Consider the following 20,900-nt stretch of genomic DNA (forward strand, 5'->3'; position numbering starts at 1 on the left):
ACTGGTCGGGCCTGCGGGACAGGAAGAAGCGGAGGGCCTTGAGGCCATCTCCATGCGGAATGCAGGTGTATAGGGACTGGACGTCCATGGTGAATATGAGGTGTTGGGGGCCAGGGAATTGGAAGTCCTGGAGGAGGTGGAGGGCGTGGGTGGTGTCGCGGACGTAGGTGGGGAGTTCCTGGACCAAAGGGGAGAAAATGGAGTCCAGATAGGTGGAGATGAGTTCGGTGGGGCAGGAGCAGGCTGAGACGATGGGTCGACCAGGGCAGGCAGGTTTGTGGATTTTGGGAAGGAGATAGAAACGGGCCGTGCGGGGTTGGGGAACAATGAGGTTGGTGTCACGGACGTACCTGGAGGAGGTGGAGGGCGTGGGTGGTGTCGCAGCTGCACCCCCAGCTACCTACTAACCTCATCCCACCTCCTTGACCTGTCCGTCTTCCCTGGACTGACCTATCCCCTCCCTACCTCCCCATCTACACTCTCCACCTATCTTCTTTTCTCTCCATCTTCGGTCCGCCTCCCCCTCTCTCCCTATTTATTCCAGTTCCCTCTCCCCATCCCCCTCTCTGATGAAGGGTCTAGGCCCGAAACGTCAGCTTTTGTGCTCCTGAGATGCTGCTGGGCCTGCTGTGTTCATCCAGCCTCACATTTTATTATCTTAGCCTTCAGCACAAACAGGCAATACAATTTCACCAAATTCACTAATTTCCAGGCTGAATGAGCAGGGTTTGAACTTGTTGAATTGTTTAACATTTTGCTCTTAACATGGGAAGCAGCTCCTGCTTTGTGTAAAGGACATATGGCCCTTGTTATTGTTGTGGTCCTGATGTTTTTTCTTCAGAATAAACGTCTCCTTTTCGATCTGATTGCTGAAATTTTCTAGTCATCTTGCTCAGAGATGTTGGGACACAGCTCTGGAGCAGGTGAGACTTTGAACCTGGGGACTCCTGGCTCAGAGATAGGGACACTGCACCACTAGAGGCCCCAGTTCTGTCAGACTGTATGCTCGATACCTTTGGGTCATCCCGTTTGGAAACATTTTAATGACAGTTGGAGAAAAAGCAGCAGTGAGCGAGTGAACTAACAGCACATAGTGCAAAAGTTAGGAAGTTCTTAAGGTTTCCCATCAGCACATTGTGTCCAAGTAACAAACAGCAAAGTCTCTCGTGGTAGCCAGCAGGGTGAGAAGCATTCGGAGGAATCTCCTCTTGGCCCTTCCATCATTGTTAATTATTCAATTTTTCAGAGCATTGGAATTTCACAGCCATCCCTCTAAAGCCATCCACAAGGAACAAGTCAGGAGTACTCCCCACTTACCCTGGAAGGGCGAAACTCCAACAACACCCAAGAAGCTTGATACCATCCAGGACAAAGTGGCCTGTTTTACCAGCATCACATCCACCACCTTCAACAATCAGGCCATTCACCGCCAACACACAGTGGCAGCAGTGTAGAAGAGATAACAAGGTGACGAGCTGGAGGAACACAGCAGGCCAAGCAACATCTCAGGAGCAGGAAGGCTGACATTTCGGGCTTAGACCCGTCTTCAGAAATGTTTCTGTATTAACATTTATTCCTACGTTTAAGTGAACCAGCCTCGATAGCCCTCTGTGGTGCAGAATTCCACTGATTGACTTCCCTCTGAGAGAGGAAATTCCTGCTTATCCCTGACATAAATGTGTGACCCCTTAGGCTGAGGTTATACTCTTTGGTCCTACATTCTCTCACATGGGGAAAATAATTCTTTGCATCTACCTTGCCAAGTTCCCTAAGAATCTTGTACCTTTCAAGGTCATCTCTCATTCTTCTAAACTCCAACCAGTAAAGATCCAACTTATTGAAACTTTCCTCATAAGACAGTCCCTCTATACCCAGGATCAGCCCAGTGAACATTCCCTGGAGTTCCTCCAGTGTCTCTATATCTCTCCTTAGATAAGGAGTCAGCCATGGTCTATCTAGTGCCTTGTATAGTTTTAGCAAAATTCTCCTACTTTTAAAGTCCATTCCCTTCTAAATAAAGACCAACGTTTCATTTACCTTCTCTGTCACCCACTGATCTTTGGGTTCAAGTTTGATTTATTGTTGCCATGTGAACCGCGATACAGTGAAAAGTTGTCTCAGAGATAGTAGGAACTGCAGATGCTGGAGAATCTGAGATAACAAGGTGTAGAGCTGCATAAATGCAACAGGCCAAGCAGCATTGGAGGAGCAGGAAAGCTGACATAAGACCATAAGACATCAGAGTGGAAGTAAGGCCATTCGGCCCATCGAGTCCACTCCACCTTTTAATCATGGCTGATAGGCATTTCAACTCCACTTCCCTGCACTGTCCCCGTGGCCCTTGATTCCTTGTGAGATCAAGAATTTATCGATCTCTGCCTCGAAGACATCTAACGTCCCGGCCTCCACTACACTCCGCGGCAATGAATTCCACAGGCCCACCACTCTCTGGCTGAAGACATGTTGACACTTTGGGCCTCGACCCTTCTTCAGAAAATGAAGAAGGGTCTAGACCCAAAACGTCAGCTTTCCTGCTCCTCTGATGCTGCTTGGCCTGCTGTGTTCCTCCAGCTCCACACCTTGTTATACATGAAAAGTGTTGTTTTTTGTGCTATACAGATAGGTCATTACCAGACAAAATGCATCCAGGCAGCAGAACAGAGACAGAATACAGTGTTACTGCCACGGAGGAGCTAGAGAGAGAGAGAGAGAGAGAGAGAGAGAGATCAACTTTAACATTTGAGAGGCCCACTCGAAAGTCCAATTTCGGCAGGGAAGAAGCTGTTCTTGAATCTGCTGTGTGTGTGCATTGAACTTTTATATATTGTACAAAAACAAAGTTGCTGGAAAAGCTCAGCAGGTCTGGCAGCATCTGTGGAGAGAGAACAAGGCTTTCCTCCACAGACGCTGCCAGACCTGCTGAGCTTTTCCAGCAACTTTGCTTTTGTTCCTGATGTACAGCATCCGTAGTTCTTTTGCTTTTTATTTTCTATCTTGTACCCGATGGAAGAGACTATAACTGGGGTGGGAGGTCTCTTTCCTTTTCCAAAGCAGCTGGGAGTATAGATGGATGATGTGATTTCTAAATCCCTCTGGTCTGTAGCTTTCTGTAGTCCTTATCCAGTTGAATAATATTCAGCTCCTTTATTCTTCCCGCCAAAGTGCCCCACATTATGTTCTATCTACCAAGTTCTTGTCCAATGGTTTAATCAAGCGAAGAGATGCTGAAGGTCACAGCAGGTCAGGCAGCATCGACAGAGAGAGAGAGAGCTAACATTTTGAGTCTAGTTAAATCTTCATCAGACCAGCTCTGATGAAGAATCATCTAGACTTGAAACATTACCTTGCTGTCTCTCCATCGGTGCTACCTGACCCACTGGGACTTTCAGCATCGTTTCTTTTCAGTACAGATGCCAGCATCTGCACTAACTTGCTCCCTCTGTAGACCGCTTGTGTCATCTGCAAATCTGGCTGTCAGCATTCACCTTCCACAACCCAGTAGTTAATTATACTATAAATAATTATGCCCCAGCACTGACTCCTGTGCCACTCCACTAGTTATAGGTCGTTATCCTGAAAACCTCACCTTATCCCAGCTCTCTGTCTTCAATTAGGCAGTTAATCCTCTATCCACACGAATGCATGATCTCCCAAATCCTGGGCCCTTATCTTATTAAGTAACCTTGTGTGTGCCCATAAGACCATAAGACATAGGAGCAGAAATTAGAGATAATAAGATGTAGAGCTGGATGAACACCACATGCCAAGCAGCATCAGAGGAGCAGGAAATCTGACATTTCGGGCATTGACCCTTCCCCAAAATGACAATTTTCCTGCTCTTCTGATGCTGCTTGGCCTGCTGTGTTCATCCACCTTCACACCGCGTTATCTCTGACTCCAGCATCTGCAGTTCCTATTATCTCTGGAGCAGAAATTAGGCAATTCAGCCCATCGAGTCTGCTCTGTCATTCAATCATGGCTGATAAGTTCCTCAACCCCATTCTCCTGCTTCCTCCCCATAACCTTTGATCCCCTTGACAATCAAGAACCTATCTATCTCAGTCTTAAATGTACTCAATGACCCAGCCTTCACACCTTCTGTGGCAGTGAATTCCAAAGATTCACCACTCTGGCTGAAGAAGTTTCTCCTCATCTCTGTTCCAGAAGGTCTTCCCTTTACTCTGTGCCCTCGGGTCCTAGTCTCTCCTACCAATGGAAGCATCTTTGCAACATCCACTCGGTCCAGGCCATTCAGTATTCTGTAAGTTTCAATTAGATCACCCCTCATCCTTCTAAATTCCCGTAAGTATAGTCCCAGAGACAACAAACGTTCCTCATATGTTATATCATAATCAAACATCCAAATATATTACCTCCACTGTTTCTCTTTTATCTATTCTGCTTGTTACCTCCTCAAAGAATTCTGGTAAATTTGCCAGGCATGATTTCCCCTTCATGAAACTATGCTACCTCTACTCAGTTGTATTATATCGTTTTAAGCACTCTGAGTTCACTTCCTTTATAACAGACAATAACATTTTCTCAATAACTCATCTATTGTAACTCATTAAAAATGAGAAGTACCACAGATGATGTAAATCAGAAACAAAAACAGAAGTTGCTGGAAAACTCAGCAGGTCTGACGTCACCTGTGAAAAGAAATCAGAGTTAACATTTCGGGTTGAGTGACCCTTCCTCAGAACCTTCCTCAGGTCACTGGGCCTGAAACATTACCTCTGATTTTTTTTTGTCACAGATGCTGCCAGACCCTGTTGAGCTTTTCCAGCAACTTCTGTTTCTGTAGAGTTACTCTTTTATTTGATTCCTTCCTTTTTAAAATAATTGTCAATTTCCAGTTCTCTGGGACTTTTCCAGAATCCTGGATTACTACAAGTGTATCCAATAGTGTTGCACATTCCATTTTGTTCCTTTTCAGAGAAAAAATCCAATTTCCTCTTGAGCATTTCAGTGAAATTTGCCTCCCCTGACACTCTCAGGCAACACATTCTGGATCCTAATCATTAGGTGCTCAGACAGCTTTTTCCTGATGCCCCCGCATTGCTTCTTTAGCCAATCACCTCAGGCCTATGCTCTTTAGACCTTGATTCTTCTACTAATGCCAGAAATGTCATGACATCAGGTATAGTCCAATAGTTTATGTGAAGTCACAAGCTTTCGGAGTAATGGTCCTCTTTCAGGTGAAGTCAGAGAATTACTGCAATGGAGAGAATCCCGCATGCGTCACCATCGGTTGTGATGTTATTCGTCATCGCTCTGAAAGTACAGCTTGAAAGAAGGAACTGATACTGCAGCCTGGTGGAGTTCTGCCTTTTGTATTGATGTGAATTTTCGCCCCCCCCCCCCACACCGCACGCCCCCCCTCCGCCTCAAGCAGTTTCATGCTGTCATCATCCATGTGGGGGGTGGTGGGAATGGAGGTGGGGGACCTCTGGCTGATCAGCCAGGGTTTGATATCTGCTCCCTGAGACTGGACTGAAACTGCACCGACAGCTGACAATCCTTTGGACTTGCGTTTCCCTAGCACCTCTCACAACCTCATGACTCCCCTTTATAGCCAAAGGACCGCTTTGGGGTTGTCATGTCCACATTGCAGGTTTATTCATTTTACTTTTTCTTAAAATACGTTCATGGGATGAGGGCATCGCTAGCTGGGCCAACATTTATTGTCCCATCCCTAATTGCCCAGAGGGCAGTTAAAAGTCAACCACATTGCTGTGGGTCTGGAGTCACATGTAGGCCAGAACAGGTAAGGTCGGCAGCTTCATTCCCTAAAGGGCATTAGGGAGCCAGATGGGGTTTTTCCAACAATCGACAATGAATTATTATCTTCCCTTTGCAAGCCTCTTACTGGGAAACTGTCATAGCTCAGAGGGCTTACGTTGGGCAAAGGTTCTGAGAGTGGGCTGCAAAGGGACATAGTATCAGCTCATCTGTTGATGGTCAGTATCACGTGACTGAAACTTCTTTGGAATTTTGGTGAATTTCCAACGTGCTTTAATCACTCCTGTCTACTGACATCATCCAAGAGAAAGCACTGACAAGACTCCGGGCTAAAAACACTGAGACAAATGTCAACTCGGTGAAAGATATTCTTTGGTCTGCCAAACCTTGTTGGTCTCCCCAAGCAAGGAGTTGACCCTGACCGTGTGCTGCAGACTGGCGCGTTCCAAGGTTCAGGACTACACTAAAACCTGGTGCAGCTGCCTGGGGAAAGACCACTGTCTAAGGTCTTTCTGCCAAAGCATAAGGAAGGTCTGTTCAGATATCAGACCCTTTTGTTGCCTCAATGTGTGTAGATACTGTCCTGCATGAATAGGGAATACCTTTTGTTTTTGCATTAGCAGGAAATGTCGGAATGTTCTTGTTTTCCATGATATGTAAAGACTGCACAGAACGGCTTTAATACCTGTGAACGCAGATAAAGCTTTTTTTATATGAATAAAATGTATTTTTGCAATAATAAACAGACTTCGGGCTAACTATTAACTCTGTCTAAAGTTAAAAAGCACAATACTTGTTTGCTGACACCAGCAATCCAGTGAGTGTGCATGAGTAAGCTGATTCTTAGAAATTAACATTAAAATTCTATGTTATTTAATGCACTGTTTTCCTTAGCTGATTTTCGTTTTCATTAGCATGTTTCCATTATTAAGTATCTGTCACTTTTGTTTGAATATAGTTATGGGAAATCTTGCTGTAAGTGGGTGTCTGTAAGTAAGAAAACCTTCTTTCTGAAAGAGCTTCGACTCTCCTGCAAGAGCTGATGGTTTGTCTATGCACTGCGAGAAATTGCTGCTGTCTCTCCAACTTTAAGGAAATTTCACGACACTGAACCTCATCCATGTCATCTCTAATATTCAACTTGACTGATAATTCCACCATTTCCTTCTGAATGTTAGTAGGTGTGAAACACCTCTCTGACTGTGTATCTCTCATCCAGATGCTTGGGTGGGTGTGAAGTTGTGTCTAATCATTTGGTAGAGCAAATGTGGAAATGAATAATGTACCTACTTTAAACATTTAAAGAGAGCATGTTGTGAGTCATTTTTAACAACTGACCTTCAACAAAGTGGGGGTAGGGGTTTGGCAAACACTATTTTGCCTTTAAAAATATTTTAATCAATTTTATTCACAGGCAGAAAGTGAGGAGAATAAAGGGCTGCGGTCTGTCTCAGTCCCTTCCCCATCACTATATGTGCAGTCACTATAGGAGTCTTGGCAGCTGGTAATTTTCACAGCAAAATGTTAGAACGGGAACATATATAGGATTTTTAATATCTGGGCCTGTACCTTTTAAATTTATTTTAAATGAAGTGGGATACGCGATCTGACAGTCTGTCTGACAGTAAATCTTGTGCTTATGCCTCACAATCGGGGCACCTTCAAGGGTCTTGCTTATTGTAGCATCACTGCGTCACAACATCTGTAAAGATCACGTACTCCATCTTACCTTAAACCACTTCAAGTGTGATACTCTACTGGAAGCGCGCTCCTATGTTGTAAACCTGTAGCTTAATACTAGCACAGGCACTTGTGTAATGTAGTGCTTGTGAGGTTCGGTTTAGCTCATTTGCTGTGTGACACCAATAGTACACACCAGCTGAGGTTACAATGAAGGACTCTCCTTCTCAATCTCTCCCCTCGCCTGAGGCGTGGGGACCCTCAGGTTAAATCACCACCAGGTCGTCTCTCCCATCAGTCAAGATGGTGACAGAGTAGGACACCCCAACTGTAGCACCTCAGTCCCTTTCTGTTTGTTTCCCATTTTCTTCTCTTTTCTCCGCTCTTAGTGTTCCCTCCTGATGTAGGGCAGGCTGGAGGCTTGGAGCGCGGATGGTCAGTGGGCTGGAGGCTCGGAGCGGAGTGGGGACCGTCAGTGGGCTGGAGGCTCGGAGCAGAGCGGGGACCGTCAGTGGGCTGGAGGCTCGGAGCAGAGCGGGGACGGTAAGTGGGCTGGAGGCTCGGAATGGGGACAGTCAGTGGGCTGGAGAATGGAGTGGAGCGAGGATGGTCAGTGGGCTGGAGGCGCGGAGCGGAGTGGGGGCGGTCAGTGGGCTGGTGGCTCGGAGCGGAGTGGGGACGGTCAGTGGGCTGGAGGCTCAGAGCAGAGTGGGGACCGTCAGTGGGCTGGAGGCTCGGAGCAGAGCAGGGACGGTAAGTGGGCTGGAGGCTCGGAGCGGAGTGGGGACCGTCAGTGGGCTGGAGGCTCGGAGCAGAGCGGGGACGGTAAGTGGGCTGGAGGCTCAGAATGGGGACAGTCAATGGGCTGGAGAATGGAGTGGAGCGAGGATGTTCAGTGGGCTGGAGGTTTCGGAGTGGGGGCGGTCAGTAGGCTGGAGACTGGAGCAGAGCGGGAATTGTCAGTAGGCTGGAGGTTCGGAGCTGGGATGGTCAGTGAGCTGGAGACCAGAGCGGGGACGGTCAGTGGATGGAGTCGGCTTGAGGACGGCCAGTGAGCCGGAGGGTCGATGTAGGGATGGTCAGTGGGCTGGAGACCGGAGCGGAGCGAGGACAGTCAGTGGACTGGAGGCTCGGAGCGGAGTGGGGACGGTCAGTGGGCTGGAGGCTTGGAGCAGAGCGGGGACAGTAAGTAGGCTGGAGACTCGGAGCGGAGCAGGGACGGTTAGTGGGCTGGAGGCTCAGAATGGGGACAGTCAATGGGCTGGAGAATGGAGTGGAGCGAGGATGCTCAGTGGGCTGGAGGTTTCGGAGTGGGGGCGGTCAGTAGGCTGGAGACTGGAGCAGAGCGGGAATTGTCAGTAGGCTGGAGGTTCGGAGCTGGGATGGTCAGTGAGCTGGAGACCAGAGCGGGGACGGTCAGTGGATGGAGTCGGCTTGAGGACGGTCAGTGAGCCGGAGGGTCGATGTAGGGATGGTCAGTGGGCTGGAGACCGGAGCGGAGCGAGGACAGTCAGTGGACTGAAGGCTCGGAGCGGAGTGGGGACGGTCAGTGGGCTGGAGGCTTGGAGCAGAGCGGGGACAGTAAGTAGGCCGGAGACTCGGAGTGGAGCAGGGACGGTCAGTGGGCTGGAGGCTCAGAATGGGGAAGGTCACTCGGTTGGAGAATGGAGTGGAGCGAGGATGGTCAGTGGGCTGGAGGTTTCGGAGTGGGGATGGTCAGTGGGCTGGAGACTGGACCGGGGATGGTCAGTGGGCTTGAGGCTCGGAGTGGGGATGGTCAGTGGGCTTGGGACTGGTGTGGGGACAGTCAGTGGGCTGGAGGGTCTGAGTGGGGAAAGTCATAGGGTTGGGGGCCAGTGTGGAGTGGGGATGGTCAGCGAACTGGACTCTCGGAGCGGGGACAGTCAGTGGGCTGGAGGCTCTGACTGGGGCCAGTCAGTGGGCTGGAGGCTCAGAGTGGGGATGGTCAGTGGGCTTGGGACCGGTGTGGAGTGGGGATGGTCAGCGAACTGGACTCTCGGAGCGGGGACAGTCAATGGGCTGGAGGCTCTGAGTGGGACAGTCAGTGGGCTGGAGGCTCAGAATGGTGACAGTCAATGGGCTGGAGAATGGAGTGGAGCGAGGATGGTCAGTGGGCTGGAGGATTCGCAGCGGGGGCGGTCAGTGGGCTGGAGACTGGAGCAGAGCGGGAATTGTCAGTAGGCTGGAGATTCAGAGCTGGGATGGTCAGTGAGCTGGAGACCAGAGCGGGACGGTCAGTGGGCTGGAGTCGGCTTGAGGACGGTCAGTGAGCCGGAGGGTCGATGTAGGGATGGTCAGTGGGCTGGAGACCGGAGCGGAGCGAGGACAGTCAGTGTACTGGAGGCTCGGAGTGGAGTGGGGACAGTCAGTGGGCTGGAGGCTCAGAATGGGGAAGGTCACTCGGTTGGAGAATGGAGTGGAGCAAGGATGGTCAGTGGGCTGGTGGTTTCGGAGTGGGGATGGTCAGTGGGCTGGAGACTGGACCGGGGATGGTCAGTGGGCTTGAGACTCGGAGTGGGGATGGTCAGTGGGCTTGGGACTGGTGTGGGGACAGTCAGTGGGCTGGAGGGTCTGAGTGGGGAAAGTCAGTGGGTTGGGGACCAGTGTGGAGTGGGGATGGTCAGCGAACTGGACTCTCGGAGCGGGGACAGTCAGTGGGCTGGAGGCTCTGAGTGGGACAGTCAGTGGGCTGGAGGCTCTGAGTGGGACAGTCAGTGGGCTGGAGGCTCGGAGTGGGGACAGTCAGTGGGCTGGAGGTTCAGAGCAGGGATGGTCAGTGGGCTGGAGGCTCTGAATGGGGACAGTCAGTTGGCTGGAGGCTCGGAGCAGGGACAGTCGGTGGGCTGGAGGCTCTGAATGGGGACAGTCAGTTGGCTGGAGGCTCTGAGTGGGACAGTCAGTGGGCTGGAGGCTCGGAGCGGGGATGGTCAGTGTGCTGGAGGCTCCGAGTGGGACAGTCAGTGGGCTGGAGGCTTGGAGTGAGGATGGTCAGTGGGCTGGAGGCTCTGAGTGAGGGCAGTCAGTGGGCTGGAGGCTCGGAGCGGGGTCGGTCAGTGGGCTGGAGGCTCTGAATGGGGACAGTCAGTTGGCTGGAGGCTCTGAGTGGGACAGTCAGTGGGCTGGAGGCTCGGAGCGGGGATGGTCAGTGTGCTGGAGGCTCTGAGTGGGACAGTCAGTGGGCTGGAGGCTCGGAGCGGGGATGGTCAGTGTGCTGGAGGCTCCGAGTGGGACAGTCAGTGGGCTGGAGGCTCGGAGCGGGGTCGGTCAGTGGACTGGGGACCGGTGTGGGGATGGTCAGTGGGCTGGAGACCAGTGTGGGGACAGTCAGTGGTGGGTGAGCCTGGGCAGGCCACGTATGGGAGCCTTATTCACTGATCTACTGAAAGACTGTAATGCTTATCTCTAACTTTCTTCTCCTTTTTCTAAGTTATACTATGAATAACTGTAAGTAATGTTACTGTTTTTACTTTCTTTTTCACTTCATTTCTGTATTTTGTATCTAAAGTCTATACCTCAGTACTGTGTACCTAAGATGATGCCATATCGGACCGACATTGTAAACTTGCCATTGTGCTTCTGTACTTCTGTACTTGAGTACACATGACAATAAAGGATATTCTAAATTCTAATTCTAATTCTAATAAAGCAGCAGCCCTAGAATTGATAAGGCTGTACAGACATGATTTATAATGTTTGTATTTAATATTTTGTTGTAACAAATTTCTGTTGGATTCTTCCACAGTCCAAAGATGTGCAGGCTAGGTGGATTGGCTGTGCTAAATTGCCTGTAGTGTTCAGGAATGTGTAGATCAGTTAGCCATGGGACATGCAGGGTTACAGGGAAAGGATAGGAGAATGGGTCCGGGTGGAATGCTCTTTGGAGGGTCGGTGTGGACCTCTGGGGCCAAATGGCCTGTTTCCACACTGTAGGGCTTCTACGAATCTTCAATACCATGATACAAGTTTCATTTTTTAATGTGAGATAACATAAACTTTACCACATCAATGTTTGAATCCCACCACAACAGATGGTGAAATTTGAATTCAATAAAAAGCTGGAATTAAGAGTCTGATGATAACTATGAAACCATTGTCAATTGTTGGAAAAACACATCTGGGTCACTAACGTTCTTTAGGTCATCTTTACCTGGTCTGGGCTGACATGTGATTTCAGACCCACAGCAATGTGGTTGATTCTAAACTGCCCTCCGGGGCAATTAGGGATTGGCAATTAGCCAGCCATGCCCACATCCTGTGTGTGAATAAATTTTAAAAATTCATGAGAAGTACCCCTTCGGGGGCAAACCCAACCACGATTGGCTCGATTGTTAGAAAATGAAGGATGGTTTGGATTGTTTTACTGAGAAGAAGATGCAAGATCTTTACACTTGGAGCATAAGCAGTGTCTGAATTTATATTGGCATAGACCCAGGGTCCTAAAGTCCCAGAAAAATGTGTTGAAGGTACCAGTTTATAAACTGACCCTTTATTTCCAAGATGAAAGAGAGTTAACATCAAGGACAAGGTGAATAACCATTTAGGATTACCCCATAATTTGGCTTCACATCCCCTGTCCCTGGTCAAGCACTTCCAGGGACATATTTTCTCCTCAATTTTTAATGTTTCTTCAGACGTTGTGCCTGCATCTGCCTCAGGCTGGTGGATTGGTGGTTTGGATTCTCAGACACAGCATCCAGGCCTGCAGTCTCAGCCTGTGGGCAGGTCCTGCCACTGAGCTGCTAGCCCCATGGCGGCTCAGTGGTTAGCACTGCTATCTCGCAACACAAGGGGCCCACCCTCGGGCAACTGTCTGTGTGGAGTTTGCACATTCTCCCCGTGTCTATGAGGCTTCCTTTTGGGTCCTCCAGGTTCCTCCCACAGTCTAAGGAAATACAGGTTAGGGTGGATTGACTGTGCTAAATTGCCCCATAGTATTCAGGGACGTGTAGCTTAGGTGGTTATAGGGGAATGGATCTGGGTGGGGTGTTCCAAGGGTCGGTGTAGAATTGATGGGCTGAAGGGCCTGTTTCCACACTGCAGGGATTCTACAATATGTATAAGTCAAAATGCACCCCTTCCCAGCTCTCAAAATTGCACCAGCATCTCCCCCTAAGGAGAAATGTCCTTTATTTATTTCACTTAGAGTTGATTACCTTGGTCAATTTAGCATCAATTTAGCTATTTAGCATCTCTGCCTGATTGCATTGATATGTGTTTCATACTGAGATCAGGTTACGGGCTTCCTTAGAAATCCTTGGCGGAGATGATGACATGCCAATGCTTTAGGGGGTCACATGTTCAAACCTCAACCTGGAGCTTTAAATTGACAACAATTTAAATTAACCTGATCAATCTGGAATTGAAGGCTCACTGATGACAACTGTGAAACTATTATCAATTGCTCATAGAATCCCTTCAGTGTGGCAACAGGCCATTCAGCCCCTTGAGTCGGCACTGACTCTCTGACGAACACCCTACCCAGACCCATCGCTGTAATGCTGCATTTCCCATGGCTAACCCACCCAGCCTGCACATCCCTGAACACTATGGGCAATTCAGTATGTCCAGTCCACCCTAATCTGCACATCTTTAGACTGCAGGAGGGGACCCACACAAGACAGTCACCCGAGGCTAGAATCAAATGTGGGACCCTGGCGCTGTGAGACAGCAGTGCTAACCATTGAGCTGGTGTGCTGCCAACGTTGTAAAAACACATCTGATTCACTAAAGCCCTTTAAGAATCTACCAACCTTTTAAGGTCTGGCCTATATGTAACTTCAGACCCATGGCAATGTGGTTGACTCTTAGCTACCCTCAGAGATAATGTAGTAGTCACTCAGTTCAAAACGCAAACAGGGACAGGCAACAAATTCTGGATGACCCCAGCAAGGAAGTATAAACGTAAAAAAGATATCATCTGTCAGCAATTACTGTATGGTCAGCAGAGAGAAGAGTTGCTTGGCATTTCAGTCACAACCAGATGTAGACAGACCATTTTGAAAAGATGACTGTTAGAGCATTCCAGGAGATTTCTCAGGTCAAGGACAAAAAAACAGTTTTCGCAACTCTCCAAAAATCGAGCGAATTGCCTGGAGAGAGATAATGGGAACTGCAGATGCTGGAGAATCCAAGATAACAAAGTGTGAAGCTGGATGAACACAGCAGGCCAAGCAGCATCTCAGGAGCACAAAAGCTGATGTTTCGGGCCTAGACCCTTCATCAGAGAGGGGGATGGGGAGAGGATTCTGAAATAAATAGGGAGAGAGGGGGAGGCGGACCGAAGATGGGTAGAGGAGAAGATAGATGGAGAGGACACAGATAAGTTAAAGAGGCGGGGATGGAGCCTGCAGAGGTGAGTGTAGGTGGGGAGGTAGGGAGGGGATAGGTGTAGGTGGGGAGGTAGGAAGGGGATAGGTGTAGGTGGGAAGGTGGGGAGGGTTAGGGTTCGTCAAAGTTTCTACTCAGTGAAGTGAGGATACAGGATCCCATAGGAATCTAGATACAACTGTGGACTGTTTACCCAATGGGCTATAATTCTGTGAGGAAATCCATGTGTGATAAATATAGAAGGAAAATGTTCATCTCTGTACTTTTACACACAAATTTCTGACAAGAAAATAGATTCTCGTTACAATATAAATCCTAATGTCTTAATTTTACATCTCATCTTATCATGTTTTTGCTATTAACTGAAAGGTTTCAAAAGTTTTAGGTCTCTACAATGTTTGAAAGTTCCCACTATCAGCAACAGTGACAATAACACAGCGGTGATGCGGATTGAGGGATAAATATTGAGCAAAACACTAGATAAAGCTCAAATGAAAGTAAAATGCTGCAGATGCTGGAAATTTGAAATAAAAACAGAGAATGCTGGAGAAACTCAGCGGGTCTGGTAGCATCTGTAGAGGGAGGAACAGGGTTAATGTTATGAGTCTAAAATGGCTTTTCTTCAGAATGGAGTCATTTTTGTGTATTTTTAAAAAATACTGTAACAATTCATTTGTGTGATGTGAGTGTTGTTGGCTGGTCCAGCATTTATTTCTCCCGTCCCTAGTTGCCCCCTTGAGAAGGTGGGGGTGGACTGCCTTCATGCGCAGCTGCAGCCCTCCTGCTGTGGATTGCCCGGCAATACTACCGGGATTTTGACCCAGGGACAGTGAAGGAGCAGCGATATATTTCCAAGTCAGGACAGTGAGTGGTTTGGAAGGGAACTTGTGGTGTTCCCATGAATCTTCTGCCTTTGCCCTTCTAGATGGAAGTGGTCGTGGGTTTGGAAGGTGCTGCCTGAGGATCTTTGATTTGATTTGATTTATTGTCACAGTGAAAAGCTTTGTTTGCGAGCAGTACAGGCAGATCATAGTGAGCAAGGACAGGACAGATCACAGAGTGCTTGGTCAGAGTGAGGCATATGAGTCACGCTGCTCAGGAGATGTGCCAAGCAAGGTCAACATTACTTGAAGGATGTTTGCATCTTGTATGTAGTACACACTGCTGCTACTGAGCGTCAGTCGAGTGATGTTTGTAGATGTGGTACCAATCAAGTGGGGGCTGCTTTAAGCCTCTTGAGCTTCTGGTGTTGAGCTTCTTGAGTGTTGTTGGCACTGCTACAATCCAGGCAAGTGGGGAGTATTCCAACACTCTCCTGACTTGTGACTTGTAGATGAAGGATAGGCTTTGGGGAGTCAGGAGGTGAGTTACTCGCTGCAGCATTCCTCACTGTGGGGAACATTGAGGGAAATATTTGGGGAATATTGAGTCATACCAGACACGAAAAGTCAACTCTGCTTCTCTTTTCGCAGACGCTGCCAGGCCTGCTGGGTTTCTCCAGCAGTTCTCAAGAGTTGTAGAGTTCTGAAATTGTAGAGTTGTAGATATTTCTGAAGAAGGGTCCAGACCCGAAACATCAGACTTCCTGCTCCTCTGATGCTGCCTGACCTGCTGTGTTCATCCAGCTCCATACCTTGTTATTTAGATTCTCCAGCATGGGCAGTTCCTACTATCTCTGAGTATTTATTCTCATCCCATTTGTTTGTTTCCATACTAGGGGAAGCTTACTGTCCTGGAATGTTTTATGTGCACCCTGATGGGAATCTGGTTGTTCTGAAAAGCAACTATATAGTTTTAGAAGCGTTAAAACTGCTCCCTACGGTCTCCCCTTCCATCTCTATTTGGTTGACCCATTCCCCCACTGATGCCATGTACAGTGTGGCAGGAATGGGTCCATGTGTTTAGCTAAAATTCTGGTGGGGCTGGACAGGGAAGATGCGGGGAGGATGTTCCTAATGGAGGGTTTGTCCAGAACTAGGGGTCACAGTACGAGGATTCAGGGTAGACCATTTAGGACGGAGATGAAGAGACATTTCTTCACCAAAGAGTGATGGGCCTGTGGAATTCATTACCACAGGAAGTAGTTGATGCCAAAACATTGAATGTATTCGAGAGGCGACTGGATATAGCAAATGAAAACCAAAAGAACTGTGGATGCTGTAAATCAGGAGCAAAACCAAAGTTGCTGGAAAAGCTCAGCAGATCTGACAGCATCTGTAAAGAAAAAACATCAAAGGTTAACGTTTCACACGTTAACTGATGTTTTTCTTCAGAGATGTTGCCAGACCTGCTGAATTTTTCCAGCAAACTTTGTTTTTGTGACTAGATATAGCTCTTGGGGCAAATGGAGCCAAGCGTTATGGGGAGAAAGCCAGATTAGGCTGTTGAGTTGGACGATCGGCCGCGATCATGAAGAATTGCGGAGCAGGCTCGAAGGGCCGAACGGCCTCGTCCTGCCCCCTACCTTTCCCCGTTTCTGTTAATCCGGTCCGGGTTTTGGTCGGCGCTCCGGTCCGTGCCGGCGACTTTCCGCTCCGGTCCTGGATTTTTTCAGGCGCTCGGCGGTGGGCGGGGCGCCGGGGAACGTGCGCTGCTGCGTCACTGGGGCCTCGCGAGCAGGGGTTTCCCCCGGCGCGCGGGCGCCTTGGCCCAATCAGAGCGCGAGCTCCGCCCTGGGGAATTCCAGGCAAGTAGCAAAAAAAAAGAGAAACTGAAATAAACAGAGAGGCGCGGCGGCTGTGACTAGGGGGCGGGGGGGGGAGGGGGGGTTTGACAGATCCTGCTAGAGGCAGCAATGAGGGGCAACGAGCAGCAGCACACCCCGACAGAGGCAGCAATGAGGGGCAAGGAGGAGCAACAGCGGCAACGGCAACAGCAACAGCTCTCCTTGGGCCTTTCAGGTCCCCCAGGTGGGTGCCCTCCTCTCTTTCTCCCCCACTCCAGCCCCTTACGATCGCCCGCTTCGTCTGCCTCTATCCCCCAGCTCCTCGACTCTGTGTGTCTGACCGAGCCCCGTGTATCACCGATTCTACCCCGCCCTGAGTGTGCCTGCCGTCCCCCGGCCCTTATCTGTCTCCCGATGTTGTGCCTGTTTCTGCATTCTGATCCTTGAGTGACTGCTTTCATGACCCCTGAACGTCTGTAAACCACTGACTTCCCACCCCTGAGTCCATCTGCCCCCTCCCCTTGTACGTGTTGTCTCTGTGTCCTGGGACCTGTGCCTGTCATAATTTCTAAGCGTCCGATTGTCGTCGGTATTCTGATCAGTGTCCGCCTGTCACTGTCTCTTCAACCCTGGTGCATGTCGTCCATCTGTGTTCCTGTTTCTACATACCCAGTCCTTGCTTGTCTGTTACTAACACTCCGTGCCTGTGTGCATCAATCCCCACTTTCTCTGTCTGTACTCCCAGTCCTGTGTCCGCTTCTGTATCGCTGACCCCTACACCTTTTGGCAAAAGAAGCAAAAATGACTTAAAGGAAAATACTTTTTTTCATGCAATGAGTGATTAAGGACTGGAATGCACTGCCTGCGAATGTGACAGAGTCGATGAAGGCATTGAAAGGGTAATTTACATTGTTATTCATGATCGAAGAATATGTACAGTTACTGGTCGAAGGCACTAGCTGAATTGTGCAGGCGGGGAGATGGGTTGAATTGCCCCTGATGTAACTCTGCTCTTTTGACATTGTCCCTTCCTTCTGTGTATTTGTCTGCCATAATTCCCCAGCCTTGTGTCTATCTGTCACCGACATGTGTGTGCGTTTCTTTTTCTCTCTGCCTCCTGACAACAATGGTGTGTGTCTGCCTGTTCTCTGTATCACGTGTGCCGCCCACCCCTTTATCTGTTTGTATTCCTGTGTCTGTCTTGAATATCCTTGCCCTCCCCCCATCCCTGGTGTTATTAATGATACAGTGTGGTGCTTGGCCCTTTGAGCTTGATCTCTTACTCTATCCAACTCTTCTTCCCTCATTCCACTTTCCATCTGGATGTCTACAATGAATGGTCGGGCCATGGCTAGTGCTGTAGCACAGAGAGGCCTAGGGGTTCAGGCACATAATTCTTTGAAACTTGCATCACAGATCACACGGCGGTGTTTAGCACGCTTGCCTTCATTGCACAGACCTTTGAGTATAGGAGTTGGGACGTCACTTTGAGCTTGTACAGGATGTTGGTGAGGCCTCTTCGGGAGCACTGTTTACAGTTGTGGTCGCCCTGTTATAGGCAGGATATTATTATGTTGCAGAGGGTTCAGAAAAGATTCACCGAGATGTTACGGGGAATGGTTGGGGGGGGGGGGGGTTGAGTTATAAAAATAGGCTGGATAGCTTGGTACTTTCTGGCCACTGGAGTGTCGGAGGTTGAGGGGTAGTAGGAACTGCAGATACGGGAGAATCTGTGATAACAGGGTTTGGAGCTGGATGAACACAGCAGGCCAAGCAGCATCAGAGGAGCAGAAAGGCTGACGTTTCGGGTCTAGACCCTTCTGAAGGAGGCTGAGGGGTGACCGTTATAGAGGTTTATAAAATCATGAGGGGTATGGATAAGGTGAATAACTAAGGTCTTTTTTCCCTACAGTGGGGGTGGGGGGGTGGGGGTGTTTCGAAACAAGAGGGCATATTTTTAAGGTGAGGAGGAAGAACATGAGGGGCAATTTTTTTAGACAGAGAGGGATTAGTGTGTGGAATGAGCTGCCAGAGGAAGGCGTGGATACAGTTACAACGTTTAAAAAACAATTGGACATGTGCATGAATAGGAAAGGCTTGGAGGGATAGGGGCCAAATGAAGGCGCCGTGGGACTAGTTTAGTTTGGGGATATGGTCAATGTGGACTAGTTGGACTGTAGGGTCCGTTTCCAAGCTGTATGACTCTATGACATAAGAGCTCGGGGGTGTGCAGTAGGTTGAGCTGGAGTGCTACAGTGGGATGAGTGGTCCCAGTACTGAGATTTATATTTGTTGCAGTTAACAATCCCGTTAAAAATCACAAAGAACAACACCTTTTAAAATGGTAATGCAATGCTCTAGTTGCATGGGACACTGACACTGAAAATAATCAATCTAAAGCCTCCGCGCTAAGGTCCGCGAACATTAAATTGTTACCAGTGAAACTCGGCGAGGAATTCCGGAGATTCCTCCATAGCCAGACAGTAAGGAGAATCAGGAATCTGCTACCACGTGGAGAGTTTGGGACATAACAGCTCATGACATATTTCTGGAGAAGCCAGACAAGCCAGGAGAGGCAAAAACAGAAGTTGCTGGAAAAGCTCAGCAGGTCTGGCAGCATCTGTGAAGAAAAAAAAGATCAGAGTTAACGTTTTGGCTCCGGTGACCCTTCCTCTGGGGACCTGAAATGTTTTTTTTTCTGACTTCTTTCTTCCTTCACAGATGCTGCCAGACCTGCTGAGCCTTTTCAGCAATTTCTGTTTTTGTTCATGATCTACAGCATCTGCAGTTCTTTCAGTTTTTATTTAGCAGAGGAAGGAGGCAGAAAACGTCAGGGTTATGTTGTTGGGGTGACCTGGAATTTGGATGGGGGCTTGAGTGCAGCCTACACTCAAGTACGAACTAAATAAAAACAGTTCTGAGAAAGGATCACCAGACCCCAAAACATTAGCTGTGATTCTTGTCTTCACAGATGCTGCCAGACCTGCTGAGCTTTACCAGCAACTTCTATTTTGGTACCAGTAGGGACCAACAGATGGGCCGATTAGCCTACTGCTGTAGGTTCTGTGTGATGTTGCTTAAAGCCCTGCTTTGAATAGTTACATAGGAACTGCTAATATTGTTGAACTGTCTGGGGCAGCTGAACTGATTTGTAGATCAGTTCTTGCCTCTTTTCCTGAAAAGATCGATTAATATTCTGAGCAGTAGCAAAACAAATCGCATAGACAGTCAGGTCCAGGACTAGGGTGTCTGCAGTGTAGTTTCGGGACCTGTGCTGAATACAAGAATTTTATTTAAATACTATGAGCCTTCCCACGGGGTCACTCGTGGGTAGATTCGAGTCTGTTGTGTGACTGTGTGAATGTTGTGCTGTCAATCTGGTATGTGGTTTTGAGATGATTGAGTTGAAAGGCGTATGCCAAAGGAATATTATTCTTCTGGGTGAAACCAAGCAACTGTAGACACTGATAAACAGCCTAACATCAATCAGATAGCAGTTAGTATTTTGTGAAGGTTAGGCTGCAGGTCTGTGACAACAAGGTGTAGAGCTGGATGAACACAGCAGGCCAAGCAGCATCAGAGGAGCAGGAAGGCTGACGTTTCAGGCCTAGACCCTTCATCAGATTTTCTAATGTTTTTCTGATGAAAGGTCTAGGCCCGAAACATCAAGCTTTCCTGCTCCTCTGATGCTGCTTGGCCTGCTGTGTTCATCCAGCTCTACACCGTGTTACCTCGGATTCTCCAGCATTTGCAGTTCCTACTATCTCTGATACAATTAGGTCTGCGATAGTTGTTTTCTATAAAAGATGGTCTACATGTAAAGTGTGGCAGAGCTCGGCAGGTAGAAGAAGCAACAGCCAGAACGTTTTCTGAAAACAGTTTCTCATCGGCTTCCTGGCTGAGCACAGCACTGCCTTCTCTGTTCTTTTCAGTAGTGAGAGAGAGAGAGGATGCGATCAAAGTTGACATTTCGTGTTGGGGCACTTCATTTTATTTTCACCAGCCAGTCATAAACTGAGGCGTTCGGAGAGTTTGTTCGAGACACTTACTAAAAGATGGAGCAAAATCTGAGGGCACTTTTAGTGCTGGGAAGAAGGAGAGACGCCCAGTTGGCTTGAGAGTCAGTCTCAGTGCTGGCTACCAATTTAAAGGGGCAAGTCTACTCCAAGAAATGGGAGGATTCTGCAACGTTATCACAATGCAAGGAATGATTAATTACAGGACATCTGAATTCTGGTGGATATATTCACCTCTGTCAAGTTCCTGGTGATTTTTTTTGGAGGTGGCTCAATTGTTGGTGTTGGACACACTCACGGGATTGTTTCGCTCTTTGGGAACAGGTTTATTTCTCATTCTTGTCTTACTGATTTCTTGATTCCTTTGCGGTCGATCGACTGACTTAATCATGGCATTTCTCGTTCTTTTTCTCTCTCTCAAGAAGTCTATTGTGAGTCAGTCGCCCAGT

General features: G+C 48.4%; 1 protein-coding gene across 2 annotated transcripts in view; it reads left to right on the forward strand.

The window, feature by feature from the left end:
- The first annotated feature begins 16,556 nt into the window (after window positions 1-16,556).
- The window catches only part of LOC125447738 (transcription factor RelB homolog), a 55,848-nt gene continuing 51,504 nt past the window's right edge, over window positions 16,557-20,900 (forward strand). Inside the window, exon 1 of one of the 2 annotated variants that reach the window (XM_048522401.2) lies at window positions 16,557-16,679. In XM_048522401.2, coding sequence (XP_048378358.2) covers window positions 16,565-16,679 — 115 coding nt within the window. In that variant the 5' untranslated portion in view covers window positions 16,557-16,564. Of the gene's footprint in view, window positions 16,680-17,257; window positions 17,335-20,900 lie in introns of those variants that run through there. The other variant, XM_048522402.2, reaches the window with a different exon arrangement.

The sequence above is a fragment of the Stegostoma tigrinum genome, chromosome 39, assembly GCF_030684315.1.
Source record: "Stegostoma tigrinum isolate sSteTig4 chromosome 39, sSteTig4.hap1, whole genome shotgun sequence".
In the NCBI taxonomy this organism is placed as follows: Eukaryota; Metazoa; Chordata; class Chondrichthyes; order Orectolobiformes; family Stegostomatidae; genus Stegostoma; species Stegostoma tigrinum.